Source organism: Nannobrachium achirus (assembly GCF_963921795.1).
Source record: "Nannobrachium achirus genome assembly, chromosome: 13".
Classification (NCBI taxonomy): Eukaryota; Metazoa; Chordata; class Actinopteri; order Myctophiformes; family Myctophidae; genus Nannobrachium; species Nannobrachium achirus.
The window spans coordinates 42,002,405-42,029,940 of record NC_137833.1 but is presented as its reverse complement, the minus strand read 5'-3'; the positions used below and the strand labels follow the sequence as shown (position 1 = coordinate 42,029,940).

Below are 27,536 nucleotides of genomic sequence, written 5' to 3'. Positions count from 1 at the left end.
GTGAGATTTTGTCTAAATAGATGTGAGAAAAATCTTTGAAGAACAGAAAAACTAAACAAAGACTGTTTGTAATCTCTTGGGAAAGTACTGTATCTATTAAGTATTCTCAATCACAGTCCCACAACAGGGAGACGAAAAATGTGTGCAAAATCTTTTCACCACTGCAGTCTTTGATAGAATGAGCACGTATAGGGCTTTTTCTCCTTGTATGAATCAGATGTGCAACAGGATTTACATGAACTGCTACAGAACACACAAGAAAGACACTGAGAGGTGAGAGAGACCAAGCCGAAGAAAACCAAGACAACAAAAAGCTAAGAAAGAAATCATCCCAAACGCATCCGGAGGGAGAAAAAAAACATTTTTCTTTTTTTCTTTTTTTGTTGTTGCAGAAAGCAATCATCATTCCATAACTTTTTTGTCCATGGAATCTTTGCCATTTGTCCGCGAGTAAGGCTCAAAAGCGGAGGAGCTCAGGTAGCGGGCTGATAGTTCTTGCAGGTTTCCGGCCAGAGAGCCAGCCATGGACAGCGGGTTGGAGGAGATGCGAGTGGCCACGCCGCCAAGCAGGGAGGGCATGGGGAAGCTAAACAGGCCGTGAGCCGCTGGAGAACCCTGCAGGCCTGACACCGTCCCTGAGCTGGTGACTGTGGGGAGAGGTGGGCTCATGCCTGTTGTCCTTGTGCTGCTACCGCTACTGCTGCTGCTACTGCTGCTCTTGTTGGCCATGCCCATTGAGGGAGGCCGCAGGGCTGGACCCAGCGTGCCAGTGCCGCAGTGGGGCAGGAGGCCCGACAGGCCCGGCGGCGTGAGGAGCCGGCCCTGCTCCAGCAGTCTGAGCACACTGCAGGTGGCAGCGGTTTCTGACACCACCGAACGCAGCTCAGAGTCTTTGCCCTGATCTTTCTTCTGCTTGGTGCGCCGATTCTGGAACCATACCTTGACCTTGGGAAAGGAAGCAGAACATGTGGAGGTCCGTGAACAAGCAGTCATAGAAAGTGAAATCACGAACGGTACGCACTGTACACAGCAAAATCACAGAACATTTGTAGTTACAGTAACGTGTGTGTGTGTGTGTGTGTGTGTGTGTGTGTGTGTGCGTGCGTGCGTGCGTGCGTGCGTGCGTGCGCGTGCGCGTGCGTGCGTCAATAGTGATACACATGACAATGCATTGGGTTTCAAGGACAAGAAGAATCAAGAAGAATCAAGAATCACTCAAGAAGGTCTTATATAGGACCACAATGGACCTTTTTGAGTGTCTGGCTACCTGCTGTTTACATTTCTGTTTAATAAAGTATTCAATCAATGAATCAATCAATTTGTCGCTAACTCAGACATGTAAGCAGCGAAATGTTGTCGGGTCTTGTTCAGCATTTCACTGCTTGAACTGTAGTGATAGTATACAGTTGATACAGTTAATGATAGGGCTCAGTAATGGTAATGAAATATTTACATAATTGGATAACTTTTATAATTTAAAGGACCATATCAGTCTAATTTTGACTTATAGCTATTAGAGATTGTCTTTGTCTTCAAAATGTCTGTTTAGATAACTGTATGCAGTGGAATTGAGTAGATCTCAACATTTTTACATTTCATTCTCTGTCATTCATGTTGAAACAGTGTGGAAAAACACTATATGAGACTGAAAGTTACTAGGTAATAGTAGGTATAGGTAATTTGCCCCTTTGAAAGTCACCACACTGTTATTTATCTAAAGTTACTGTAATACCCTAATGGAACCCAATCAACCCATTTTAACTCACACATCGGCGTACAGTATCATTACATCTGGAAAAGATGTTGCTTGATGAGGGCGTTAAACGATACAGTGTCTTATAGCTAATGTTAAAACAATGATTCTACATTTACTGAATATGGCCAAAACTTAAAAGAAAGCAATTAGGAACAATTGTGGCGGTTTATGTAAACTATGTAGCCGATGTTGACAATGGACAATTACGTAGTAACACTGGTATGCACCCCACCACCAATAACTATTTTTATATATATGTACAGTACCCACACGCGCACGCGCGCGCACGCACGCACGCACGCACGCACGCACGCACACACACACACACACACACACACACACACACACACACACACACACACACACACACACACACACACACACACACACACACACACACACACACACACACACACACACACACACACACACACACACAGTGATCAACGAAGTAATTATTGTAGACTTTGATTACATCCAATAGCAGCTGTGATTTCATTCAATCATGGGGAGGTAGACCCACTGTGCTACTACTAAATATGCCACTGGGTCAGATAATTCAATCAAAGCTAGCTTAAAATAGCCGTTAACACATAAAATGCATTTTCAGCCTCTTTAGACTATCAAGCTATAGGCTACATCCTGAGTGTTCATTTCATTTACACTCTCAGAATTACACAATTGGGACGATTAACACTGGGGACTTTAATGTGTGGGTTTGGAGGCAAAACGTGCTCGGCACTTGTTTCAGATCTCCAAAAGACAACAATAAAGCGAAGGAAATCGCTGAGAAAACATTGCTATAGTACATTTATAATTGGCTTGTGTAGTTCTAGAATGCATACGTCCTATGCATCAGTCGGTAGAGCTCGTCTTTGGACAACAACGCAGGGGTTTTCAAAGTGGGTGACGGGGCACCATGGGGTGCCGTGACGGCAGTCCAGGGGTGCCGCGAGATCATTTGATAATATTTGGAATTTATTTGGACACTTAAATATTTAGTATCATTTTAAACTTGAAGAACAAAGTTATTTTCAGTCAGTTCTAACCAAAATGGCTATTATCTTAACATTTTCCTCGCAACATAATCACTAAAATATCGTCACTGTCGGGCAGAAACCTCTTATCTCCAAGTTTCAAATGTGTACGTCTTTTGGTAAAGTAAAGCCCTGCTTCATCATACAAGAATGTCGCACAAAACTAGTGAAAACAGCCGATCTACAAGCACACAACGCCTCGCAATGCGAGGCGTTGTGTGCTTGTAGATCGGCTGTTTTCATTAGTTTGGTACATTTTATAGATGATAAATTCAAAACGGACGGTTTTGGACATACAAGGTTTCCACCCGACAACGACGATATGCTATAAATATAAGGTGCTGGGAGTGAAAATTATAATGTAGGGGTGCCTCGGATTAAAAAAATATTTATGGGGTGCCTTGAGACAAAAAAGTTTGGGAACCCCTGAACAAGGTATTGGGTTCGATCCCGGTCACCACCAACTCGGGTGCGGTAGGTGGTGTGCTAAGTACTGGTAGCTGATGGTACTGTAGGTGTGGCGCTCCGCCTCAGTTACCCATCTCCCAGGAGTATAGCTCACTGAAACGGGGATGGGCTCCTGCATTCATGGCTGATACCGACAATAAGCCTCTCCAACCTACTTACAGTACTTACTTATATGTATATGTATGTGAGCACACACACACACACACACACACACACACACACGCACGCGCACACACGCACGCACACACACACACGCACGCACGCACGCACACACACACACACGCTCACGCATGCACGCACAGTATATATATAAAACAACAAATGCCTATACAAAATGCAATAATATATATATATATATATATCTCCCAGGGTATGAAACCAATGTATACAGTGTTATACTACACACATGAAAAACATGTTTTAGTAGGAAATATGAAATTATATGATGATTATAGCTTTTACTTTTTACTTTAACTAGCTACTACTGTGATGTCTCGTGGAGCTATGTTTTCTCTTACAACATGCCATCATCATCTTGCAACAAAAAGCAGAGGACGTATAATGGGTATAGATATGGAGACAAACAAACAATAAACCATAGATGCAAACAGAAAGAAAGCTAAATAATATTCTCCGACTGAATATTGATTGAAGTGTGACTGTGGCAAGAACACAAATATAATTTCAAAATGAATGCATTCATGTTTAGACAGATCCATTTTGTCAATTTCAAGTATCCATATGTCACTTGTTTGCACAATGAGGGAGGGAGAGAGAGAGAGAGACACAGAGAGAGAGAGAGAGAGAGAGAGAGAGAGAGAGAGAGAGAGAGAGAGAGAGAGAGAGAGAGAGAAACAGATTTTCTAGGTGATTGTTTACTACATGTATCCTTGATGAAATCTCCAGCAATCATACCTGATTGCTTTCATACACACACTATAATTACACCTACCAATCAGCGGCCAACATCTTACTACGGCTACGGCTCGTCCAATCACATTGGAATATTTTATTTTCCTCATTTCCGCAGCTGGATTAATTCTTCACCAACACCAACTGTTAAGAAGAGTTTCTCTCTCTCTCTCTCTCTCTCTCTCTCTGGGTAATATGAACTGCTCTGTAATCCAACATCCTATCTTATCTACAATATGAATGATCAAAGGGGCACAGTCGGAAGATGTATCTTGCCTATCCTTGTTGTACTAAGGTTGCATTCTACATGTATAAACGCCAACCAAAACAGCTATTCTGTGAAGCCAGCAGCTCAAATCAAGACGTGCGCACTACGGCAAATGGTTGTAATTTCTTAATGTAACACATGAGAGCCTGGAAACTAAATGTTAATTTCATGAAGCAGTCATTAGAGGGCACTTCATCAGCACATGAAGGAGACATTTAAGATTCACTGTAATCAAGGAGCATGGCTGCATGTAAAAGAACATACAAAAACTACTGTTCTGCCTAAATAAAGAGTGAATGCTAGTTAAACAAAAACCTATGTACTATATATTACTGTAAATATTAAGATGAATGTACTAAATGTGTTGTGGGAAAATAATGGTATAATGGAATTATTATGTAGACTATTTATAACAGTACCATCAAATATGTTATGAACAAACAATTTACAAAAGAAAACAACACATTTTAAAGTTTTGCAAAGGTGTATACAAAAACACTGTATTTCTTTGCTGTAACAAAAGCGACTATGCGTTGAGGCCTGCCACTGACCCTGCTCAAAGTCAAGCTTGTTTAGTGGCACTAAAACATTTATGGCATGAACTATAAACATATAGACAGTAAGTGAGGCAGATTGTGTCATTAGCCAGCTCGCAGGATCAAATAAATAAATTAAAAGTACTACCAAAGCTTTGAAGCGGAGAGCTTGCGTTCCCCTAAGTCAAAACCATATAGGATGACTGACCGACTAAGTCTGATATGTTATGGTGGCTGCACGAGACACAGAGTGCAAATACAGTTCACCCACAATAGGCACAGCGTGGCCTTTTCCTGACCCCCGCAGCTCAAGTGTGCAAAAGCTCCTGATTTTTCATGCAAAACATACTTTTCAATGTCCTTCTTCTTCAACTGAATGAACGAGTGTTTGCTCAGGCATGTTGTTGTTACATTGTGCTGTCCTTGCTTATTGCAAATCGCTCTGGATGAAGAACGTCTGCTAAACGCATCAATTGTAAATCGTGTTATAAAACTGTCATCAACAGAACAGTGAACAAGGTGATTCAGGTTGAGAATTTAAAATTGGGGGAGGACATGATCTATGTTGGAATAATATTAGAGCATTGAGCTAATTCAATTTGCTGTATCATTTGTTGTCTATTTAATTATTTATTAACATTAATGAATTAACTAATTATTTATAATAAATAATGATTTAATTATTCATATTGTATACAGTATATAACTAATTCATTGCAAATATGGCATTATGTGAACAGAAGCATGTAGCTGTAATAAAATGTACATGCCCAATTTAATCTTCAGTGCAAATTAATGCAGCTCGAATAAAACCAAGGTATCTTCTGAATAGTATTTCATCAGTTGATCGCTTCTAAAATGACCTTTCCTTCTGGGTAGAGCCGGTGTACAGGGAGAGGGGGAATCTGGGATTGAGTTGAGTGAGGATTGGTGGAGGGAAGCGCTATCTAGGATCAGCTCTTCTTGTGCATGCGCTCGCATGTACCTTATTCAGTCCCATTTAGAACGGGTACACATTATTGTGTATCATTATTTTATGCTTTAAATATTGAAAAATAGCAGATATACAAGCTCACAGCGCGGCACCAAGTGCCACGCTGCGAGCTTGTAGATCTGCTATTTTTGAAAAATCGTGAAAATTAGAATTTTGACCCGATTCTATAAGTGTCTTTTGAATCCTTCTAAGATTTTTTGTAAAACCTATGTTTCTATGTCAGCAATCTGGCCAGCCATCGTCAAAGAAAAGATCCTTTTCACTTAAATGGAGCTCAGTTGGTCTGTTCTTGAGAGACTACTATGTCAGTGGTTCTCAAACCTTTTCATGTGAAGGACCCCCAAAATGATATTTATTTGGCCACGGACCCCCATCTCAAAATATTTAGTTCCAGGGACCACCCAGAAGCAAAATCTTAGTTACAAACGTTCGCTTTGAAAATATTCAAAGATTTGCACACAATTTCACGACTTTTTCAAAAATAGCAGATCTACAAGTGAGCTTGTATATCTGCTATTTTTCACTGGTTAAAGCATTCAATAATTCTAGGCTTAAATGGGTTAAAGTGGTGCACAGGATTCATTCATTAAACTAGGGCCAAGCAGAGTAAACTGATATAAACAGATATAAATGATTCCTGTATCGGGTCTCTTCAAACTCCTGCAGTCCATACGAGCTGACCTCGAATAGTCGAATAATCGATCGAAACGGCATCTAGTCGAATGCCAATGTCTCAGTCGAATGCAAAAAAAGAAAAAAGAAAACGGGGCCATTCGACTACCATTCGACTATCAACACATTTCGGCCAATCATAGTCAACTATACAAATCCTTAGTCGGGGACAGCCCTACCATACACTTTTAATTCTTGACCAAAAAGTGTTTCTTTTTGGACAGCTTTTGTAATACTCTCTTGGTTCTTGGCTTTTCTGTGCCTCCACGTCCCTTATGTTGCTATTTTTGGTGTGTCTCCTGTGGTGGGCAGGGTCAACAGATTCGGATACAATATAAGGACAGTGGTCACAAAGGAGGACTGAGCACCTTGATCTAAAATTGGCTATTTTGTTCAAAATGTTAAAAAGACTATCAACCCCTTCAATCCTTCTTGTTTATGCCCAACATAATCGGATAAACTGGTTTTGTAGCAATTTCTTGCAATTGTAGAGATTTTAGACCTTAATTAGCGAATGTTCAAGCATCTAATCATGTAAATCATGCAAACTTTACATTACTTAAGACCATTTTGCAATTATAATTATTATTATTATTTACTTTTTTTTTTATTGGGAAAATTTGCCAATTGTACATTGAGGTGCCCACTTTTCTGTAGTGCCCACTCTTCCTGTTACCACAGATTCCAGACAGACTATTTGTTTGCTTCCCTCATAGCCAGACATTGCATATTGCTCCCCTGGAAGACACCTAACGCCCCTAGCTTGTCATCCTGGTGAAAAGACCTTTCATCTTTTCACCAGGATGTAATTCTTTTTAAGAGAAATTATTGTTTTTGGGGGGGAATTTCTTTCATATTATGAAGTATTTAAATGCAATACATGTTTAGATTAATATTTTACTTTTTTAAATTTGTACTTTTTATACATATTTAATTGTATTTATTTGTATGTTTTTATAAACCTAATCTAGTCCCCTCTGCAGGTGCAAGGATGGGTGGGCATTATTTTATTTTGTTGTATTTTGTTTATTCTGTTGTGTCTATGTATTGTAATGTCTTGTATTTTAGACTAGAAATATTTAGCACCCAAAAAGGTTGTGTGTACCTGTATACCACCATTTTTTACTGCATCCAATGTGTTGCATGCTCTGTATAATAGTCTGCACTAGTAGAGGGATTCTCAACCTGTGGGCCGTGGGGATTTTGCAAAGTGGGCCCCTAAATAATTGTGAAAACACCACGATTTTAACGACAAAATTACATTAAAATGAAAGAATTAATGTGAAACAATTTCATGGTATTTTTGTCTTTAAAACTTTTTTAGAAGGTTTTCATTGTGATCATTGTGAACACATCAGTTCCATTGATCCAAGCCGGAACACAATCGATTGATGATCAGTCATTAAAATAGATGGGTGGACCGCAGACGCTTTGAGCTTTCTAAGTGGGCCCTGATCAGTAGAGGTCGAGCACCAATTCACTATTACAGTGGTTCTCACCCTGTGGGTCGGGACCCCCAGGGGGGTCCCCAGATGATTTACTTAATGTGCAACGTTGTTTTCTCACTCAACAGTAAACAAACCAACATAAAGTTTAAGTGTATAGAGGTACATTTCTAAAGTGACAATTTAAGGACCTTTTAATGCCTCTAAAATGGCAAAATAAACATTGGCCAAATTGTCAAATATTAGAGGCAGAAATTGTGAAAATAGCAGATCTACATGCTCACAATGTGAGCATGTAGATCTGCTATTTTCACAATAGAACCGAAAATGTATTGCCTCAACTCTTAGTGTTCGTTAGGGTGGGGGGGTCCCCATGGGGGGGTCCCCAGTTCAAATATGATTATTTTGGGGGGGTTGCGGCCTATTATGTCTGCGTGGTGAGACCACTTTAACCCATTTAGGCCTGAACACATTATGACGCAATATTTTATGCTTTAACTATTGAAAAATAGCAGATATACAAGCTCACAGCGCGGCACTGAGTGCCGCGCTGCGAGCTTGTAGATCTGCTATTTTTGAAAAATTACGTAATTGTGAAAATTACCTGGGTCTCAGACAGGTTGAGCTGGCGGGCCAGCTCTGTGCGCTCCCGCCCCACCACGTACTGGCACCTCTGGAACTCCATCTCCAGCCGATAGAGCTGCTCAGCTGTGAAGGAGGTCCGGGTCCGCTTGGGCCTGTCCAAATCTAGTCCCTTTGGCAGGATAATCTCTCGGATTGAGCCTTTGGCGTCTGCAAGGAAGACCAACCAGAGTAATGTGAGAAACAACATAGAATAAGGCTACAGAGTCATTAAAAGCAATAATAGCTAAATGTTCGTATACTGTGGGTTGGTGTAGATTTAGCATGACTTTATGTTGCGTTTCTTGTCTTGCCAAAATTATATTATTATTAGTAAAGTATTATTATTACCCCCTTTAATATTAAATTCATTGTTTTTATTATCATGTTGTTATTATGGATTTAACAACATTGAAATCATCATACCATATGGAATACATTTTGTTAAATTGTATATTTGTGTGTGTGTGTGTGTGTGTGTGTGTGTGTGTGTGTGTGTGTGTGTGTGTGTGTGTGTGTGTGTGTGTGTGTGTGTATACAGTATACATGTGTGTCTCATGTCTCATGTGTGTGTGTGTGTGTGTGTATACTGTATACACACACACACACACACACACACACACACACACACACACACACACACACACACACACACACACACACACACACACACACACACACACGCACAATCCGTAATATATATGAGAAACATTTCTTACTGTTATAATTAATACTGGTACTTACTCAGTATTATTTTTATTAGTGGATGAGTATTATTCCAAAAAGATATGCTTTTCTCCCTTTTTGTTTGTTTGTAATGAAATAAAACTAAATAAGAAATAAGTAAACAGTGATTTAGATTAAATAGAAATGATTTAGTTCAAATTAAAAGTATAAACACCTTTATAAATTTGTGAGAGTCTAACAAAATCCACAGTTTCCTTGTATTTATTTTATAACATTCATTTCAATATTAAAAATAAAACTGTATTATACCAGTATTATGCTTTGATTTCAGCTATTTCGTTTACCTGTTTCACTACAGACCATTACAGGACTAATTCTAATTAAAATCTAAGCTCTACATAAAAGTAGTGTCTGGCTTTTAAACTTAGCAATAAAAATAAATTATGTAAAATCTAGTTAGTTTAGTTTTTATGCAAGCCGGAAGTGGTTGCAATACTTTATTTGTAGTGAACAATTATTGACATAAAGGCTGGATGTTTTTAAACTTTAAATATAATACATTTTTGTATTCATTTTATTTTCAAAATTTTGACTGTGTCAGTTCTTTGTTTAAGATTAAAAATGTATTGTATCGATTATCGAAAATATGTGACTATATAACACAGTTATAGAACATATTTATTTATTAGTCTTAAAATGCCATAGTATTCACACTAATAAATATACACATGAGAAGGAAAACAAATCATATATCGTTCATTTAAAGCAAGATTAGGCATATTATTCAGAAGTCTAGTCTAATTTGACAAGGCAAGTATCCCTAATGGAATAGTTTAGAAGTACTTATGAATGAAACATTAATTTGTGAAGGTTTTTGCACATTTTCTAAATGTTAAAAGAGGTAATGCAATAATCATGCACTAAAGGGTTGTGTGTAGAAAGGACAATTAGCTTTAAAATAATTTACTAATTGTATCATTAGTGTTTGTTTTCTGTACATTTTTTGTGTTACTGTCATGGTCCAACACGGCCTGCAAGTTCAAAGCACCAATAAAGAACACAGGCAAAACACTGCGTTATTTCCCTAAGCAGATGATAATTTGAAATAAAGCCTAAAATGTACCTAACAACAGCATTCCCACACGAGTGTGGTCGGCAATATTACCAAGGCATTATTTTAAACATTAACGGTCGTTAACAGGATTATTCTTTAATCGTTTCTAAGAGGAGAGTTCCATGAATCATATAATGTTATAAATGGTTTGTCTAAGAATGAACAAAACGTCGTAAGAATGAACAAAACGTCGTTGTCGGGTGAAAACCTTGCATGTCCAAAACCGTTTGTTTTGCATTTATCATTTTAAAAATGATTTAAACTAGTGAAAACAGCCGATCTACAAGCACACAACGCCTCGCGGTGCGAGGCGTTGTGTGCTTGTAGATCAGCTGTTTTCACTACTTTTGTGCGACGGCCTTGTATAATGAAGCAGGGCTTTACTTTGCGAAAGAACGTAAAAAAAAATTGAAACTTGGAGATTCAAGGTTTCCACCCGACAACGACGATAATATGAATTAAGAAGTCCCACACCATGAGCTGTAAAAGAAAAGGAAAAAAGAAAAGCTCACCTCGGACTAGTATTCTCCGGCAGTAGTCGGGGTCCCCCGTGTTGCCCCTGTTCTTGTCGCAGTTCTCTGCGGTCCCAGAGGGGGTGAAGGAGTCCTGCTGCTCCTTGAGGAAGGTCTTGGACAGGCTGCTCTGAGAGTCCTTGCCATCTTTCCCCTCCTTTAGTCCGTTCTTCAGCACCATCGCTTCCGACTCTTGGTTGTACCTGACCTCCATGCTCATTTATCCTCTTGGACCTTTTCCGATCGTCCGCCTCTTTTTTTCCTTTGTCAGTCAAAAAAAATTGAGATCACGGACAATATTGCTCGCTGGTTTGTCTGGGGCAGAGTGGATTTTACTTTCAAAGCAGCACCTTTTAGGGCAGAGTCAGCTACCTAATGTTCGGAGAAACACTTCCCGTAGCCCTATTATCGCTGACCAAACTCCCTTGCCCAATGATCATGGAGTTCTCAGTGAAACTCGACAGTGATTTAATGCCCCCCTCGCCTTGTTACATAGACATCAGACTGATAGATGATCTGCAAATAATCAGAGCCATGGACGCACACTTGCTGTTTCAATTGATTACGGTAATTCTGCAGCCTCCACTTTTGCGTAACCTCATGAATACACTAAATTGTTTGGGGAAATAGATCACATCTTAATGGAAGGGTTCGCGCGTCCCGTCTCCTTCAGTTCCGCTGCTCTCTGGCCAGGGAATCAAGGCAAATGATTGGTCTTGTCTCGCAACACAGAATCGCACAGGCACGACTCTTCCAGACCAGAAAAAGTTCCTGGACACCTCATTCTTCCATCCGCGTGGCATGGCCAGCCATTTTTTCACCACAGGTTTTTCAAAAAATACCTGGTTGAAAAGCTAACATTATATGGACAAGAGACGTTGGGGTCTCCTGCCAAACGACAGATCGCTGCCACACACAGCGTCCGTTGCTATACTGTCCTATGTGAGTGGGAGAGCGAATGAGAGAGAGAGACAGAAGAGAAAGCGACAGAGAGAGAAACAGACAGAGGGAGAACAAGAGGACAAGTATAGGAGCGACAGAGAAGATGAAGAATAAATCCACTTGGTTCAAATTCTGTAAAGGCAGTCGGTTCCAAAAACGTCAAAATTGCTGGGCTCTGCTGTAACCAAACTGTTCAAAGTTTCCTGTGTTGTAGGCCATCAATAATTGACAACAGCAAACAACGGCTGAGCAGAGAAACCCGGTGAGCCAAGGTCCTGCAATTAATTCCACATCCCTAACTATTCACATGTACACACCCCAGAAGCCGTCTGCAGCTCTCATAATCTTAACCTACGCATCTGAAAAACACAAAAAGGGGAACAAAACTTGTCATTAGTGCTTAGACTGCCTACACTCTCTCACACACATACCCCTGGAATGGCCCCCACCTCTCTCCGCCACTCTACTTCCAGCCCACTACACACCCACCCACCAACTCTTAGCTATTTTCATTGTCAGTGCAACAATATCTCTGAACACAGCAGTGGCCAGTAATCCAATAAGACCATTGATTAGGCTACAATGATTCAATTCAAACCAATGGCCTTGTGCAAAGAACATTCTCTGGCTCTTCTCGTCACCTTAGCCGGCCAGAAGCCCTCTTCAGGTTGCCCCCCTCCCCGAGCACCATTCATGCCTTTATGGGAAACAGAGAGGAAAAGGAGTGAAAGATGGCAATTATCTAATTGGACTATTACCAAACAATCCCATGAGTGTGGCTGCCCGGCAGCAGTCTCGGGGTGGGTTTAAGGGCCGCATGTTGGACTAACTTTATTCACAGAGTGTTTGGGGGGCTTCTGCTTGGAGTGAGGAAGGAGCCATTGTTAGGGAAAGGTAAAAAAACGGGGTAAAAAGAGAGCGACTAAAGGGGGACCTAGACTTCTCAAGCTGTGTTGCAGAACCCCAGCCTGGGAAACAGATTTGAGGATGCAGCGTCTTGGCCTCGAGGATCCAAACAATGGGTAAGAAGGAGAAAAGGCTGGTGTTTCAATTGTTCTGTATATTGCAAAAAATATCACACACACACAGTTCCTGCTAAGTGCTAATAAAAACATTGTGTATTCATTTGTACCACACTGTACCGACCTGCAAATTAATGTGCTTTACTACATTTCTTCAATCTATGTTTTTAAAACAACTACACTTTTGAAGGGTAAAAAAAAACACTGCCAAAACAGTTAATGCTAATCAACACAGAACACACACATATAAACTCCCATACTTACTTATATCACATATGACTTAATTTCTCTCCACCTATAGTATATGCCAGTCCTCCAAATACAGAATCACAGCAGAATCTGAAAGTCATCATGAATGCTGGCAACAACTGAGATAATGCCAGTCAAAGTGGTACTCAGCCACGTCATTTTTGGCACGGCAGTGTGCTCTTGGATCAGATGGCATAAGCATCTGTACTTAAATGCTGCTCCCCACTGTGTGGCTGCTTTAGATTTAGTCCTATGCACTCCAGCTAAAATAAAGGGAGTATTCAATAATGTTGCAGACCACAACAGTAGTCACCATGAAACAATACTGATGCTACAGGTATTATGAATTATTATTATTTCATAAAATATAATAAATAATTGCAGTCAGTCTTCTGTATATTCCTGTAGGCCTATATTTATTTCTTAACACACTTGCACAGTATATTTCTAAGTGAGATTCACATAAGACTTCTAGTAATACTTCTCAATCGTGACTGGAAGTCTCAAATGAGACTGGCTAGGGGGCTAATCCCAGACCCTTTCCCATTCCAGCTGTACATCATCATACTGTCATTACAAAACAGGAATATCCAAGGAACACGCACGCACGCACGCACGCACGCACGCACGCACGCACGCACGCACGCACGCACGCACGCACGCACGCACGCACGCACGCACGCACGCACGCACGCACGCACGCACGCACGCACGCACGCACGCACGCACGCACGCACACACACACACACACACACACACACACACACACACACACACACACACACACACACACACACACACACACACACACACACACACACACACACACACACACACACACACACACACACACACACACACACACACACACACACACACACACACACACACACACACACACACACACACACACACACACACACACACACACACACACACACACACACACAGAGAGAGAGAGCTTGACAATGACCAAACCACTACAGGGACACTTGTTAATCACTCGCATCATCAGTCTCACAGTCATCATGTTTAATAAGACTTCCTCTGCTGGTACGACACAGAGTCTAACAGTGAACATGAGTAGTGTCGTGGACGGAGAACCAAACCAGAGGAGATTTCATTACACTTCCATTCATCAACGCAGGAAATCGGAGGTGTCCTCTAAACACATTTAATGCCTGGTTAGAAATCAATGTGTCTTACAAATCAGGAAACCAGGAAATCAAATCAAAGCCTAAATCGCTCCAATCGGCCAGACTGGACAAGGGTGTGAAATTTCAAGCTATTTCCAAGATGAAAACGGTTACTGTTGACACAGAATTGTATCAGACGCCAACATGTCTTTGCACTTCCGTAAAATAAAGCCTTCTCTAGTCTAGTCTGTTAAATCAAGAAAAGAGAGCTACGGTTTACAGACTTTCATGTGCTTAAGCATTGCATTAACGCCTAATTACCAAGTTCCTTCACTGTAGCCAGTAGCCACTATTTGACCTCAGAAACTAATGTTACGTGGCACTTATTGGGAAAGCCTTTTACTGTATGTTTATGAATATGACGTTAAGTTGCCGCAGAGTTGATCACAACACTGGTGATACACTTTCCTTCCTGTTAAAAGAATGTCTTGGTGCCTTACAATGGAGCACTTTCCAAAATGATGTTATGAAAACAACATTTCTGAATAGTCTTTTAAGTTTGAGCAGTTTTGAAAACTGAGTTAATAATTGAAATTAATGGATTTGTGTGTTGGGTAATGGTGGTGGACACATTATGTTCTCACACCAACTCTTTTGTTTATGGGCACTGAGGGTTTTCAGTTCATCTGACCTAAATCTAGAGATTCAATATGGATTTGTATGAGAAGGCACAAGAGTACAGTCTCTACAACCAGTGCTGTATTCATTCAGGGGCCTAACGCTGGAACAGATTTAGGATGATTTGAAGAATCAATGAACATCTACATTGAAAAAAGTGTATAACCTGTTATAGTTATATCACAATGTATGATTGTGAAGTTTCAATTCAAGTGACCTGAATGAATTGAGCAAGGATGAGGCAATATAATTTTGCCTAGCTTAAAATGTATTTTACCACCGCTATACAATGAGAATCAATCTATTTCTGCTTCCCTTTTGTGAGCTTGGTTAGGAGGAGAGGCAGGGAAAATAACAAAAGCTCAAGAGAGGGGAAACAGGGAGAGGGAGGGAGGGAGGGGAGGGATGGAGAGCATGAGTGGACCGTTTCCAATAGGTGAGCCCTCCACACGCACGCACGCACGCACATGCACACTCAACACACACCAGGGACGTGCTGGGCCCCTGATTCAGCCGGGGAAAAAGAGTTGGAGAGGCCCTCATTGCGCGCTATAGCCAGTGGGCCAATTACATGAGTTATATTTCGTCATTGTCGGGTGGAAACCTTGTATGTCCAAAACCGTTTTGTTTTGTATTTATCATTAAAAAAATGATTTAAACTAGTGAAAACAGCCGATCTACAAGCACACAACGCCTCACGGTGTGAGGCGTTGTGTGCTTGTAGATCTGCTGTTTTCACTACTTTTGTGCAACGGCCTTGTATGATGAAGCAGGGCATTGCTTTGCAAAAAAAATGTACAAATTCGAAACTTGGAGATACCGGTATGAGGTTTCTGCCCGACAGTGACGATTTACTTTGTTGGCCGCCCAGCCCCCGTTCGGGAGTTGTCCCGCTTTTCCCAATGGCCAGCACGTCCCTGCCACACACGGTCTCTCAGTGGTCGCTGTTCAACAACTGCATGCTGCATAATAGCTATGGCTCCCAGCAGAGCCAATCCACAGTAATTCTGTATCACGCAATACAGTTAAGATGAGGTTAAACGGGAAGCACTGCAGCCTCACAAAGTTAGGTCTCTCATGTTTCCGAATACTCCCAAAAGACATACCTTGCCAAGAAAAGAAATCCATCAAATGGTGTTTATTTTTGAGTGGCGAGAGAAGGAATGAGGGGGGGGGGGGGGGAGAAACGTGATTTATTTTCAAAGCTTTTACGGTGCTTTTCTTTGTTCCCCCTCGTGCTTTAGTCTAGGCACACACTGTGACTGACAATGGGGACATAACTGTTGCAGATACAAAAGAAGTGCTCAAATTACACCTGTGGTAATTACTACAGAAAAGTACTATCCCCAGGACAAAAGAATGGCATCTAAAACTACTCATTGAGAACGTACACAAGTAAATCAATTACTGCACAGGATTGTTGTGGCTTTTAGGCTGTCTGTTATGTCACACGTAAAGTATTGTAGTCTCAATAGAAGATTAGTACTTTAGCACTGGGATGTGTTCTCTAATTTTAACATACCTGTACCAATACATTGTATAAATCAAAATCCCTATTGGGTATATTACTCAGTTTTGAACACTTTTGTCTGTCCTGCAAGAAATTCAAATATGATGTTCAAGTCAGTTGTGTTTTTACCACTTGAAATCGCCAAAATGTTCTCTCTCTCTCCAGAAATATCATTGGGGTTCGGGTTGACAAAAGGCCTAATATCAGAAAAAAGGTATCAGTTTATCCATCTATATATCTATTTTTCGCTGCTTTGTGGTCAGGTTATGTTCCCCAGCATGATGAGACTTGTTGAACGAAGCAGTTACTTTGTCTGCAATGTCTTTGAGAAGTGTCTGATGAGTGGAAGTTCTATGACTTCAGACAATATGGTGGTGTCTGGATAACAATTTAGAGATAACAAGATGGATGTCTAAAATAGAGAGGTTATAGATGTGTGTGTTCTGGTATTGATTTAACTACTTAAACCCATATAGGCCTATATTTAGTTGACCGGAGTCCCCCATGGCTCTATACTACAGTAGGTCCGTGTGTGTGTGTGTGTGTGTGTGTGTGTGTGTGTGTGTGTGTGTGTGTGTGTGTGTGTGTGTGTACTTGTGTGAACATAGACAAAGAAAGGTAGTCTATACCAAATCTCTTCACCGGACATAGCATATCTCTCACAACGCTTTGAATTGGGAACTTGCGGCACATGAGCTTGCCTTGTACATCTGCTGTTTATGTTGAATGTCCCCCTGAATAGAAATAGAATAGGAAACAACCTCACAAACTCACAAACTCATTCTGGCCATATAGCTATAAGGGTTAAATATAGCTGCAAACAGCGATAATGGGGCCAAGCTATAGTATAGACTAAGGCACACAGAAAAAGAAACTATAAGCAATATGCACTATAAGCCATAGAAACATGGAAGATTGAACTTGAGAGAAAGAAGACCTCACCTACCCTGACCTACCTCCATCCACTTTCACCCACCTCCACTCATACCCACTCACCTCTAGCCACTGTCACCCATCTCCATCCACTTTCACCCACCACCACCCACCTCCACTCCCTATCACCTATTACACTATTACACAATTACACTTATTACACCATTACACTATCACACATATTAGCCACTGTCACCCATCTCCATCCACTTTCACCCACCACCACCCACCTCCACTCCCTATCACCTATTACACTATTACCTATCACCTATTACACTATTACAATTATTACACCATTACACTATCACACCTATTACATTATTACACTATTACACTATTACACCTGTTACACCTATTACGCCATTACACTATTATACCTATTACACTATTACACTTATTATGCTATACACTATTACAATACTACAATTATTACACTTAGCCTATTTATTACATCTATTACACTATTACGCTTTTACAGCTATTACAGCTATTACCCTATTACACCTATTATTTTATTACACTATTACACTATTACACTTATCACACTTGTCAGATTTCGGAATGGCAGTGTTTCGGAATGGAGAGGTGTAACCCTGACACTTAATTCGTTCACGCACAAACGTCTACTTCATGGTAATGTTAGAAAAAGGTCCTTAGATTGTATGTAGAATGTTTCATGCAAATTTCTAAAAATTCCCAGGATAGAAACGGGTTTAAGTGTTCAACAAACTGCTCAAAATGGTGGAAATATCTAAGGGGGTGGAGCTTGCTGAATAAAGAGACAGATGTGTTCCTCTTGAGTCAAGGCACATGTGTAAGCAAGTTGCATGGCTTCAAGCCAAACAAGGCATGACTTATGCCCGTTTAAAGTTTGAACACTTGCTATGGTGCCCACCTTTGGCCAATCGGAGTAAGATTGGTTTCAGTGATATTTGGACTAACCCTCTACATTATTGCAAAGTGTCATGAAAATGTGACTTTGTATGTATATGCAATATTCATTGGCTTATAAAAACTTTATTCTTTCACATACAAACTTCTCAGGTCCAAAGTTCATGTGAAAAAAGTTTTGTGCGCAGGAGGAGATAGATTTGAACTGTTTTTCATATAATTCAAATGGTGGGAGATCTAAAGGTCAGAGGTCAAAAGTCACAGCATTAAAGTTGTTCGGCATGAGGAGACGCACATGTGTAATGAAGTTTCATGGCTGTATTTCAAACAGGGCATGAGTTATAGCTGTTCAAAGTTTTGGGATTTTCAATTGCTATAGCGCCACCATTTGGCCAATGTTTGGGAATTTCATTTATTGGACCTTTTGCATGACCCTCTATCATTCTGCCACATTTCATAAAAAGCGACAGCAAAACGTAGAGATAATTCTCAGAAGCAGAAGAAGAAAAATAAAGCCAATAACAAAAGGTGCTATGCACTGCGTGCTTGGCCCCTAATAACAAGTGCCATTTGGAAAAAGTGTAGAAATCTCTGGGTTAAAATGATAAAGATAGCTATTCAAAACATATCAATAATAGCTCTTTGCTTTCCCCTCCTCTCGTATTCATTGGCACAATGATTACACAGGCATAGGTGGAAAAAAATGATAAACAGAAGCTAATTTCTTCAAACATACAAGAGCATTTTGCATGTAGTCCCCTATTCTTCCAAAAATCATCCAGCCTTCGAAGAAGAAAAATATCAATACTGCAGCGCTTTGTCACCAACCAAAGCAGAGCAACCACATAACAGACAACAATGGATACTTAGATGGATAAATGCTGTGCTATAAAAATATGGTGCTTTAGCAGTCGCTTTTGTCCAGCTGTATGGAAGTGACACCGCTGTCAAGTGTTCCGGGTGATAGTTTTCACCAAACAAGGGGATTTTATAAGTACTTTCTTGATAGCAGGTTGCTAGGGACCAAAGAAAAGAAAAGGCCAGAGTGAGATGGAAGAAAAGAAAATGTGTTTATTGGCAGAGTAGGTGGTTCACGATAATTGATTGCATCTGTTAAAGGAAATTGTATTGCCTTCACAATTTACTCTGTTAATGTATGACCAAATGAAAACCTTCTTAATTTAGAATATTCATTAACATCAGATCATTTAGGAAACATTGCAGAAGACATAGTCGACCAAAGTGTTTATATAGGTCCAAATACCTCTTACTGAATGCAATACTTGGCCCATATTTGACTCTGCACATATCCACAATATCAGTATTTTGGATATTAGCTCATATTCTCTCGCTACATACCTGTAGTAAGTAAGTATACTGTTCGGGGTGGCTAAGTGTCTGTATCAGTAGAGAATGATGGTCTCTATCCCCTTTCCAATGAGTAAGAGACCCCTGGGAGATGGATTGCTGAGGTGGAGTGCATACCTAACCTAACGTTACTCATGCATACTCATGCTGAGTTGGCAGAGCCCGGGATTGAACCCAGAATCTTGTGGTCCAAAAGGAAAGTGATATATATACCTACTAATGCCAATAAAGTGAAGCATTCAAAAAACTACTGTTGGTCTATAAAGCTTTAAATGATTTAGGGCCCAAATATATTTCTGATTTTATCATGAACCATCCAGACTTCTTAGGTAATCTGTGAAGATCCTGTTTTCTGTCCCTCAAACCAAAAATAAACATGGGGAAGTAGCATTTTGTTTTTATGCCGCACATATCTGGAACAAACTCCCAGAAAACTGCAGGTCTGCTGCCACTCTAATTTAACGAAATACTTTTCTGTTTGCTGCCGCCTTTGATAGAGTTACGTTTCTTTTTGTCTTTTCTTTTCTCTTCTGCACTGTATCTGTCAAATTGAACTTCTTTTGTTTTATAATTGTGTTTCATTTGCTTGGTGTTCTGGGTAAAGCACATTGAATTGCCTTGTTGTTGAAATGTGCTATACAAACATTACAAATAAAACTGCCTTGCCTTAATACAAAGCTCCTCCGCATAACAACAATTTTAGAATCTAAATTTAATAATCAACTCTGATTTCCTTAATGATAATAATAACAATAATAGCACAACTTGAACTGTTTGTTTTGTGAACCACATATGCAAGTATGAAAGTGGTTATTTTTGTATTTCTGCCATTTACACTGCATTACACACTGTTTTGAGTTCAATAGAATTATGATAAAGATCATAATGAAACAAGTTTGGTATTTTATCAGATATCAGCTTTTTGTGGAATCAGGCAGATTTGCAATGGAACTAATTAGGCTATTACAACATTAACATGATATCATTCATTACTACTGATCTGGTCACCACAGCTACACATGCCTATTAGGCTTCATTGCTTTCTAGATGCTGTGGCATCTGTATTGTGAGGTGCTGTGTAACCTTTTACTGTTGCTAGTCACCTGTTAATATTGATGTGCACAATCAAACTCATTCAGTCTAAACATCAAACTTGTAAAAAGCTTTGAATATACACCACCAGTCAAAAGTTTGGACACAGCTTCTCACACACATTTAATGAGAAGCTGTGTCCAAACTTTTGACTTGCTCTACCTCTGAGACATGGGCTTCTTCCAGGGACTGCCCATAAGGTGAACTAAAACAAGCGCTCCAACCCCAATCTTACTGGTACCTCAAACAAACTGTAACATACAGTATATATTTTTAAACGTAAACCTTTAACACAAATCTTTGCTTCTTGGTGGTCCCTGGTAGAGGTTTTCAGATGGGGCCCACAGGGTAGTGGCCCAGGCACCTAAGCTGGTTATCCGGCCTGACAGTGTGTCGCGGGTTTGAGTCCCGATCTCGACGACCTTTACTGCGTGTCACCCCCCTATCTTTCTCCCCATTTCGTGTCAACCTATTGTATATACCTATCAATAAAGGCAGAAAAAGCCCCCAAACAAAAACAAATGGGGTCCACAGCACACATAATTTTGGGGGTCCATGAAAAACTTACTTTGAGCACCACTCGACCACTGATATAACAACATATGTTTTTAAGAAAACTGTAAGGATTTAGAATAAATGTGTAGGATCGACCTCAGGTCCTAATGGAAGGACACATTCTATTAGCCTAGCTGAGCTGGATATCCCAGCCATGTTAAAACAAGGAGGGAATGATACTGCAGTTAGTTAGCTAGATGCATTAGTATCTAGGCTGGCCCCAGGCTAACATTCTATGGCATGGACCATCAGAAAAAGCTCAGGGACAGAGAAGCAGAGTGCTGTGGGACCAAACTGTTCTTTTCCAAACACTTGATTTGCCTGACTACTGAGCGTCTGGCACCCTCATGTGGCCTTTTACTGTAATAGTAGTGAGTTGAAAATTTCTAGCTTGGCACTCTTCCTCAGGCAGCACAGATGCTGCTGATAATATAATTTTTCGCTCTCCACTGTCTCCACCAGGCCGAAGGCATGGGGAGACTATGTTTTGCACCCTGTCCGTCCGTGCGTGTGTCCGTCCGTAGTCCGTACGTACGTGCGTCCGTCCGTCCTTCCGTCTGTTACCAGCTAATCTCCGGCACCGTTGGCCCGGTCGCTGCCAAACTGTGCACACACACTCCCTGGATGCCAATTCAGAACCTCTGCCCCACCTTTTTCACATGTTCCTGTTCTAGCGCCACCAGGAGGCCAATTCTTGCTAAACTAACTTTTGGCCAGTACTCCTACAGATTTTGTCCAAAAATCATGTAAATCGGTAGACAGTAGGCTATCTCTACAGTCATGCGATCGACATGGATCTGTCCGATTTTCCATATTCCATCCTGAATGGCTAAGATTGGCTTCCAAAGTTTGCAGGATTGGTCCGTTTTTAATAAAAATGCCTGAAATCATAAACGCAGCATGTGATTTTGGTGAATTGTGCATGCACGTTCCCAATAAGCCGAGGAAGAAATGCCACTTCAAATATTTGAAATCAGCCTCATGGTGGCGCTATAACAGGCCGATTTGTTTTTACCTTTAACTCCACTGATCAGTGTAAAACTTTGTAAGCGCACTCCCTAGAGGCCAAGGAATAACCTTTTTCCCTGCATTTTTCATATCTGCCTTTTATAGCGCCACCAGGAGGCCGACTTATGTAAAACAATTTTTGGAACAAAATACCTCAAATCGTGCATGCAGCATCAGAAGACATGGCACCCTTTTCACATTGGCCTATTATAGCACCACCAGGAAGCCACAATAACATACCTGACCTGGTGGAGACCTGTGCTCGGAAGAGCACTGCTTTTAGTTTTATATGAATTTCTTAAATTAAACCAACAGCACACTACAATACGAGAGAAATACAATACAGAAAAATACAAAGTGAATACATATGTTAGCCTACTGACACTGTAGAAAAAAGAAGTTACAGGAACGCTACTGGTAGCCTATCCCTCAAACCACCTGTGCTCACTCAGGGAAAGGATGTTCAGGAGAAAGGAAAAGATATGTCAAAAATGTATACAAAAATCCAGGACCAGGCACTCAAGGTGGATTTAGTAGGTATAAGTTACATTGGGGCTACATATATAAAAAAAAATCACACTTGTGTGAACTGAGCGGTGGAGGCGCGCGCGTGTGTGTGTGTGTGTGTGTGTGTGTGTGTGTGTGTGTGTGTGTGTGTGTGTGTGTGTGTGTGTGTGTGTGCATGTGTGTGTGTGTGCGTGTGTGCGTGTGTGTGTGAGTGTGCCTGGCCTGGCCTGAACAACAGCGCCCCTCCCTTAACATGTGTGGTCAGAAAGGGTACTGCAGGCTAGATACAGACAGACACGGACGGACAGACGGACGCATACCCACACACATGGCCACGTATAGGAGAAGGTGTGACCACCGCTCAAAAACACCAACGAGTGTTGGCTTGTGCCTTCTTGTAGAGTAATTTCATTGTGATTTGAAGCCAAGGAGGATACTGGGTAAGGAGTCACACTGGTGGTCTGTTGGTAGAGCATTCCACATGTGGTGCCATAACAGTAGAATGAATTCATCCCCATGTTTGTGCCAAATCTGGCCACCCTCTGGTGTTGTGCTCGTGGGCGTGGGCATTACTCACTTTTTTGTAGTCAAATAGGCACATGTGCACTGGTCCCTTGAGTATATTGAAGACTATAGGCCCTTTGCAAGTCGCTGTATTCTGGACTGGTCTCTAGTACCCTGGCCTGAGCCATCCCTAAAGCATAATGAGAAGGGGTTAGGTATAGGTGAGTCTTAGGTGCGAGGCAGGCATGCTCAGTTTGTTTTAAGAGGTCTGAAGTTTTGAGGTGCTCAAAATAACATTGGATGAGCTACTCATTCCTACTGACCAACGAGGAGACCCTGCCCAAAAAGTGTGTTCTTTGAATTGACTTTCTTGATTACTTTTTTTGCCATTTTATTTATTTATTTTTTCTTCACTGGAACAATTATATAAGGTAGCCTATATCACTGACCTGCAAGACCTCCATCTCTGCTTGCTGGTTCTCTGCAAGAGGTGCCGAAGAAGGAGATGCTCAACAGTAGGGACTCCATGATGTTGGCAAACACCTGATGGACACAAGAATATAGGCCTACCTTTCACTTTTCAGTGATTATGTCCTTACATCCTGTGCATGTAAGTTTTCACCCTCTGTCAGCTGAAAAACATGTATGCCTAACTGGCAGGAATCTACTGACTACTATAGCAGCATATTTAATTACAGAAATCTCTACCTCTCAACTTAAGCACTTCCTCCTTCCACCAATAATGGCCCTTTCTTTTCTCAATTCAAAATACATAGACACAAGTAGCCTCACAGGCCTCGCTATAAATCAGAGAGAGAGTGAGAGAAAGAGAAAAAATCACACTCGTGTGAACTGAGCGGTGGTGTGTGTGTGTGTGTGTGTGTGTGTGCAACAGCGCCCCTCCCTTAACATGTGTGGTCAGAAAAGGTTACTGCAGGAGTGCAGGCTACGGACACGGAGACAGACAGACAGACAGACAGACAGACAAACAGACAGACAGACAGACAGACAGACCCACACACACGGCCACGTATAGGAGCGTTGTGACCACCGCTCAAAAAAGAGAGAAGTAGCCTACAATTGTTAAGCTACTGCTACTTATTAAAAACATTTACAACATTGAAAAACTATTAAGACTAGCTAAGTATTAAAAATGAATTCTGACAAATCTAAATAAAGCCAATCAATAAGCTTCATGTGTGTTGGTAGGAAGCTTGGTTTGTTGACTTTTCAACTTTATACTTACAACACAAAAATAAAGAAAAAGCACCTCCATTTCTGTCTTGAAAATGAAATTAGCTAGATTGCCTTAAATTAGTTAACGATGATATCCGGTAGGCAACATGCCACGGATGGAACACCTTCCTGATTAGATTAGACATTTTACATTTCAGGTTCGTTAGACTTTACCGTAGTCAACAAGACAAACGCACTGAAGTCATTCCACTAAGTGAGTGGGCGGAGTCTGCTGGAGCCATGATCCAAAACATGTCATCCAAAGAATGATCCAAACTCCAAAGTCATCCTCCGAGCAACTGAAGTTATTTGAGTTGTTGGCTACTGTCTACGCAATAACGTTACAATAATTACAATAAATTCATGTAAATTCATGTTTTTAAGCAATACTTATTGTCGTGCCATTTATGTCTATGCTTGTTTAAGTTGTTTTCTCTGATGTGTATGTGTACAGTCTCTGTAATTGAGAGTCCTAAAATAGAACACTGTTTTCTAGTCCTTCCTAGGGTCAGAGTGCAATCCAACAAGCAGTGCTCCAGCCTCCAGGTGGCGCCACATACAAATGGGACGATGCAGATTAAAGCTGTGGATGTGAGCAGGTACTGGGGCCTTAGGGAGATGGAATGGTAATTTCGTGCTAATCAGTCTAAAATCGCCAAATTTTGCACAGATATAGCCCAGGGCATGCTCTAATGATTTAGCTATGGCGCCCGAGTCAGCGACCTTTCTGGGTATTTAAGTAGGATGTGAGGGGTCAAACTAGGGGTTTGTCATGATGCTGAATCCATTGCAAGCACCCTAACCCTATATGGAGATAAGGATATACACATGTCAGGAATCCATAGACCCCCACCTGCATTTATGGAGATAAGCGCATCTGGAACTCCATAGGCTATAGATAAGGACTTACACCTGACATGTCAGGAATCCATAGACCCCACTATGTCACACAATACTGGTGTCATAGAGCAGTGGTTCTCAACCTTTTCAGGCTGCGTCCCCCAAAATAATCATATTTGAAATGGGGACCCCCGCCCTGACAAGCACTTGGAATAGTAGGAGTTGGCATTACATTTAGTTTGACTTGATCTATTCCTTAGTGAAAATAGCAGATCTACATGCTCACAGATAGATCTGCTATTTTCGCAATTTCTGCCTCTAATATTTGACCATGTTTGTTACCATGTTTGACCAGAGGTACTTAAAAGGTCTTTAAAGTCTTTAAATTGTCACTTTAGAAATGTGTCTGTTTACTGCTGAGTGAGAAAACAATGTTAACATTTAGCTAAACATCTGGGGACCCCCCAAAATAATTTGGGGACCCCTCTGGGGGTCCTGACCCACAGGTTGAGAACCATTGTCATAGAGGGTCCGCAGAGACTGACATCATCACAGCTGATGTCAGGGACAGAACGGCACGTTTCTTACACGTTTCCTGACCTGCAGAATGGATGTGTCGACAAAGACAACCTTCTAAGGCACTGCTGAGAGCAACAACCGCTGCTTGGCTGACTTCCCTGGAGAAGAGTGTACTTTTAAGCTGACTGACTCCATTCAGGAGGACAATCACAAGGACCTCCATTCCTACGTAATTCCTCAAATTCACTGACACCCTCTGGAATCCCTGATCATAACCTGAAGTTGAAACTATAGGAGCACCAGTCGTGCTACTAGAAACCTGCCGCACTCTCAAAAATGGCACGAAGGACAAAGTCATTGAGTGTGAGATTGCAGTAGGCACAAACAGGGATGAAGATCTTCCCTCCAAGGATACCTCACCATGACAGAAGAGATGAGCTTCCTTCGCTTTTATTAGACGACAGTTCCCTTTCAGCTTTCTCTGTTATCATCAATAAAGGTCAGGGCCAAGAGAATGAACGAGTTGGCATCTACCGTTGTTTCTTGTTGAGATTGGCACATTTCACCCAGGTTTTTTCATCTCGCTCACGTCACTTTGTCTGCTGACCTCACTCAGCAATGAAATAAACTGAAAATAAACAAAAATAAAACAATTCACAGGAGGCTAGCATGTGATCACCCCATGATGTGCGCTGCAATGTAGTTTCAAATGCACTACATTGCAGGCGCCTTTTGAGAATGAAAAAAAAGACATGTGTGACGTGTGATCTGGGCACTTTGCCTCAGGAAATGTGCCAAGCTCAATAGGGAACAACAGTACTTGCCTCTGCCTGCGTTCGCTCATGGCCAACTCCACAGGGGAAAGAGGGCGAGCAACATCAAAGTATCACAGTAGCCTACTCTCCTTTGAAACAGAGTGCCTCCTCTTAATGTTTCTCCGACAGTGTGCAAGGACTGACAGAAACAGTTCTGCATATGGCCATATCAGTTGGCTCACTGGTGGTGCAACATAGGTGTTCACGCCACGGGCACGATCTCTAGACGTGAGTGGCCCAAAAGGCCACAAACGTCTAGTTTCTTCAATATGTACCAATAATGTTGAAATACTTCCAAACGTTATTAGAAACGTATAGGGTCCCTTCCAGTACATCATGTCAATGTAGGCAGAGAAGCAGCAACACATTTAATGTACATTGTTGACACACAGCATCAACAAAGTGTAAGCTACAGAGCTGGTATAAAAGATGAAGTGCTTGGCAACAGTCCCAGGACAAACACAAGCCTCGAGTGGTAAAAGGGAGTGGATATTATCACTGGAAAATATCTTCCCCACCCAGAGAAAGCACTGTCTTAAGACTTGGAATTAGATTGTGTTAATGGCATTACATTATGACACGAAGCATAATACACTATCAGTGTCATTTTGTTCCAAATGGGATTGATTGAATTACCGATAGTAGCACTCAAACTGTCCCTTAGGGACATATTGCCCCTGTTAATCCATTGTTGCATGTTTGCCAATGG

General features: G+C 41.1%; 1 protein-coding gene across 1 annotated transcript; it reads right to left on the bottom strand.

Moving 5' to 3' along the window:
• Nucleotides 1-402: 402 nt before the first annotated feature.
• vax1 (ventral anterior homeobox 1) lies at nt 403-24,885 on the bottom strand (the record flags this gene model as incomplete). Its single annotated transcript, XM_080740421.1, has 6 exons — nt 24,828-24,885; nt 23,867-23,960; nt 23,491-23,607; nt 11,023-11,284; nt 8,693-8,880; nt 403-945 (listed from the first exon to the last, which is right to left on the bottom strand). The coding sequence occupies exons 4-6, from the start codon at nt 11,240-11,242 to the stop codon at nt 403-405; spliced, it is 951 nt and encodes a 316-aa protein (XP_080596547.1). The 5' UTR covers nt 11,243-11,284; nt 23,491-23,607; nt 23,867-23,960; nt 24,828-24,885.
• Nucleotides 24,886-27,536: the final 2,651 nt, after the last annotated feature.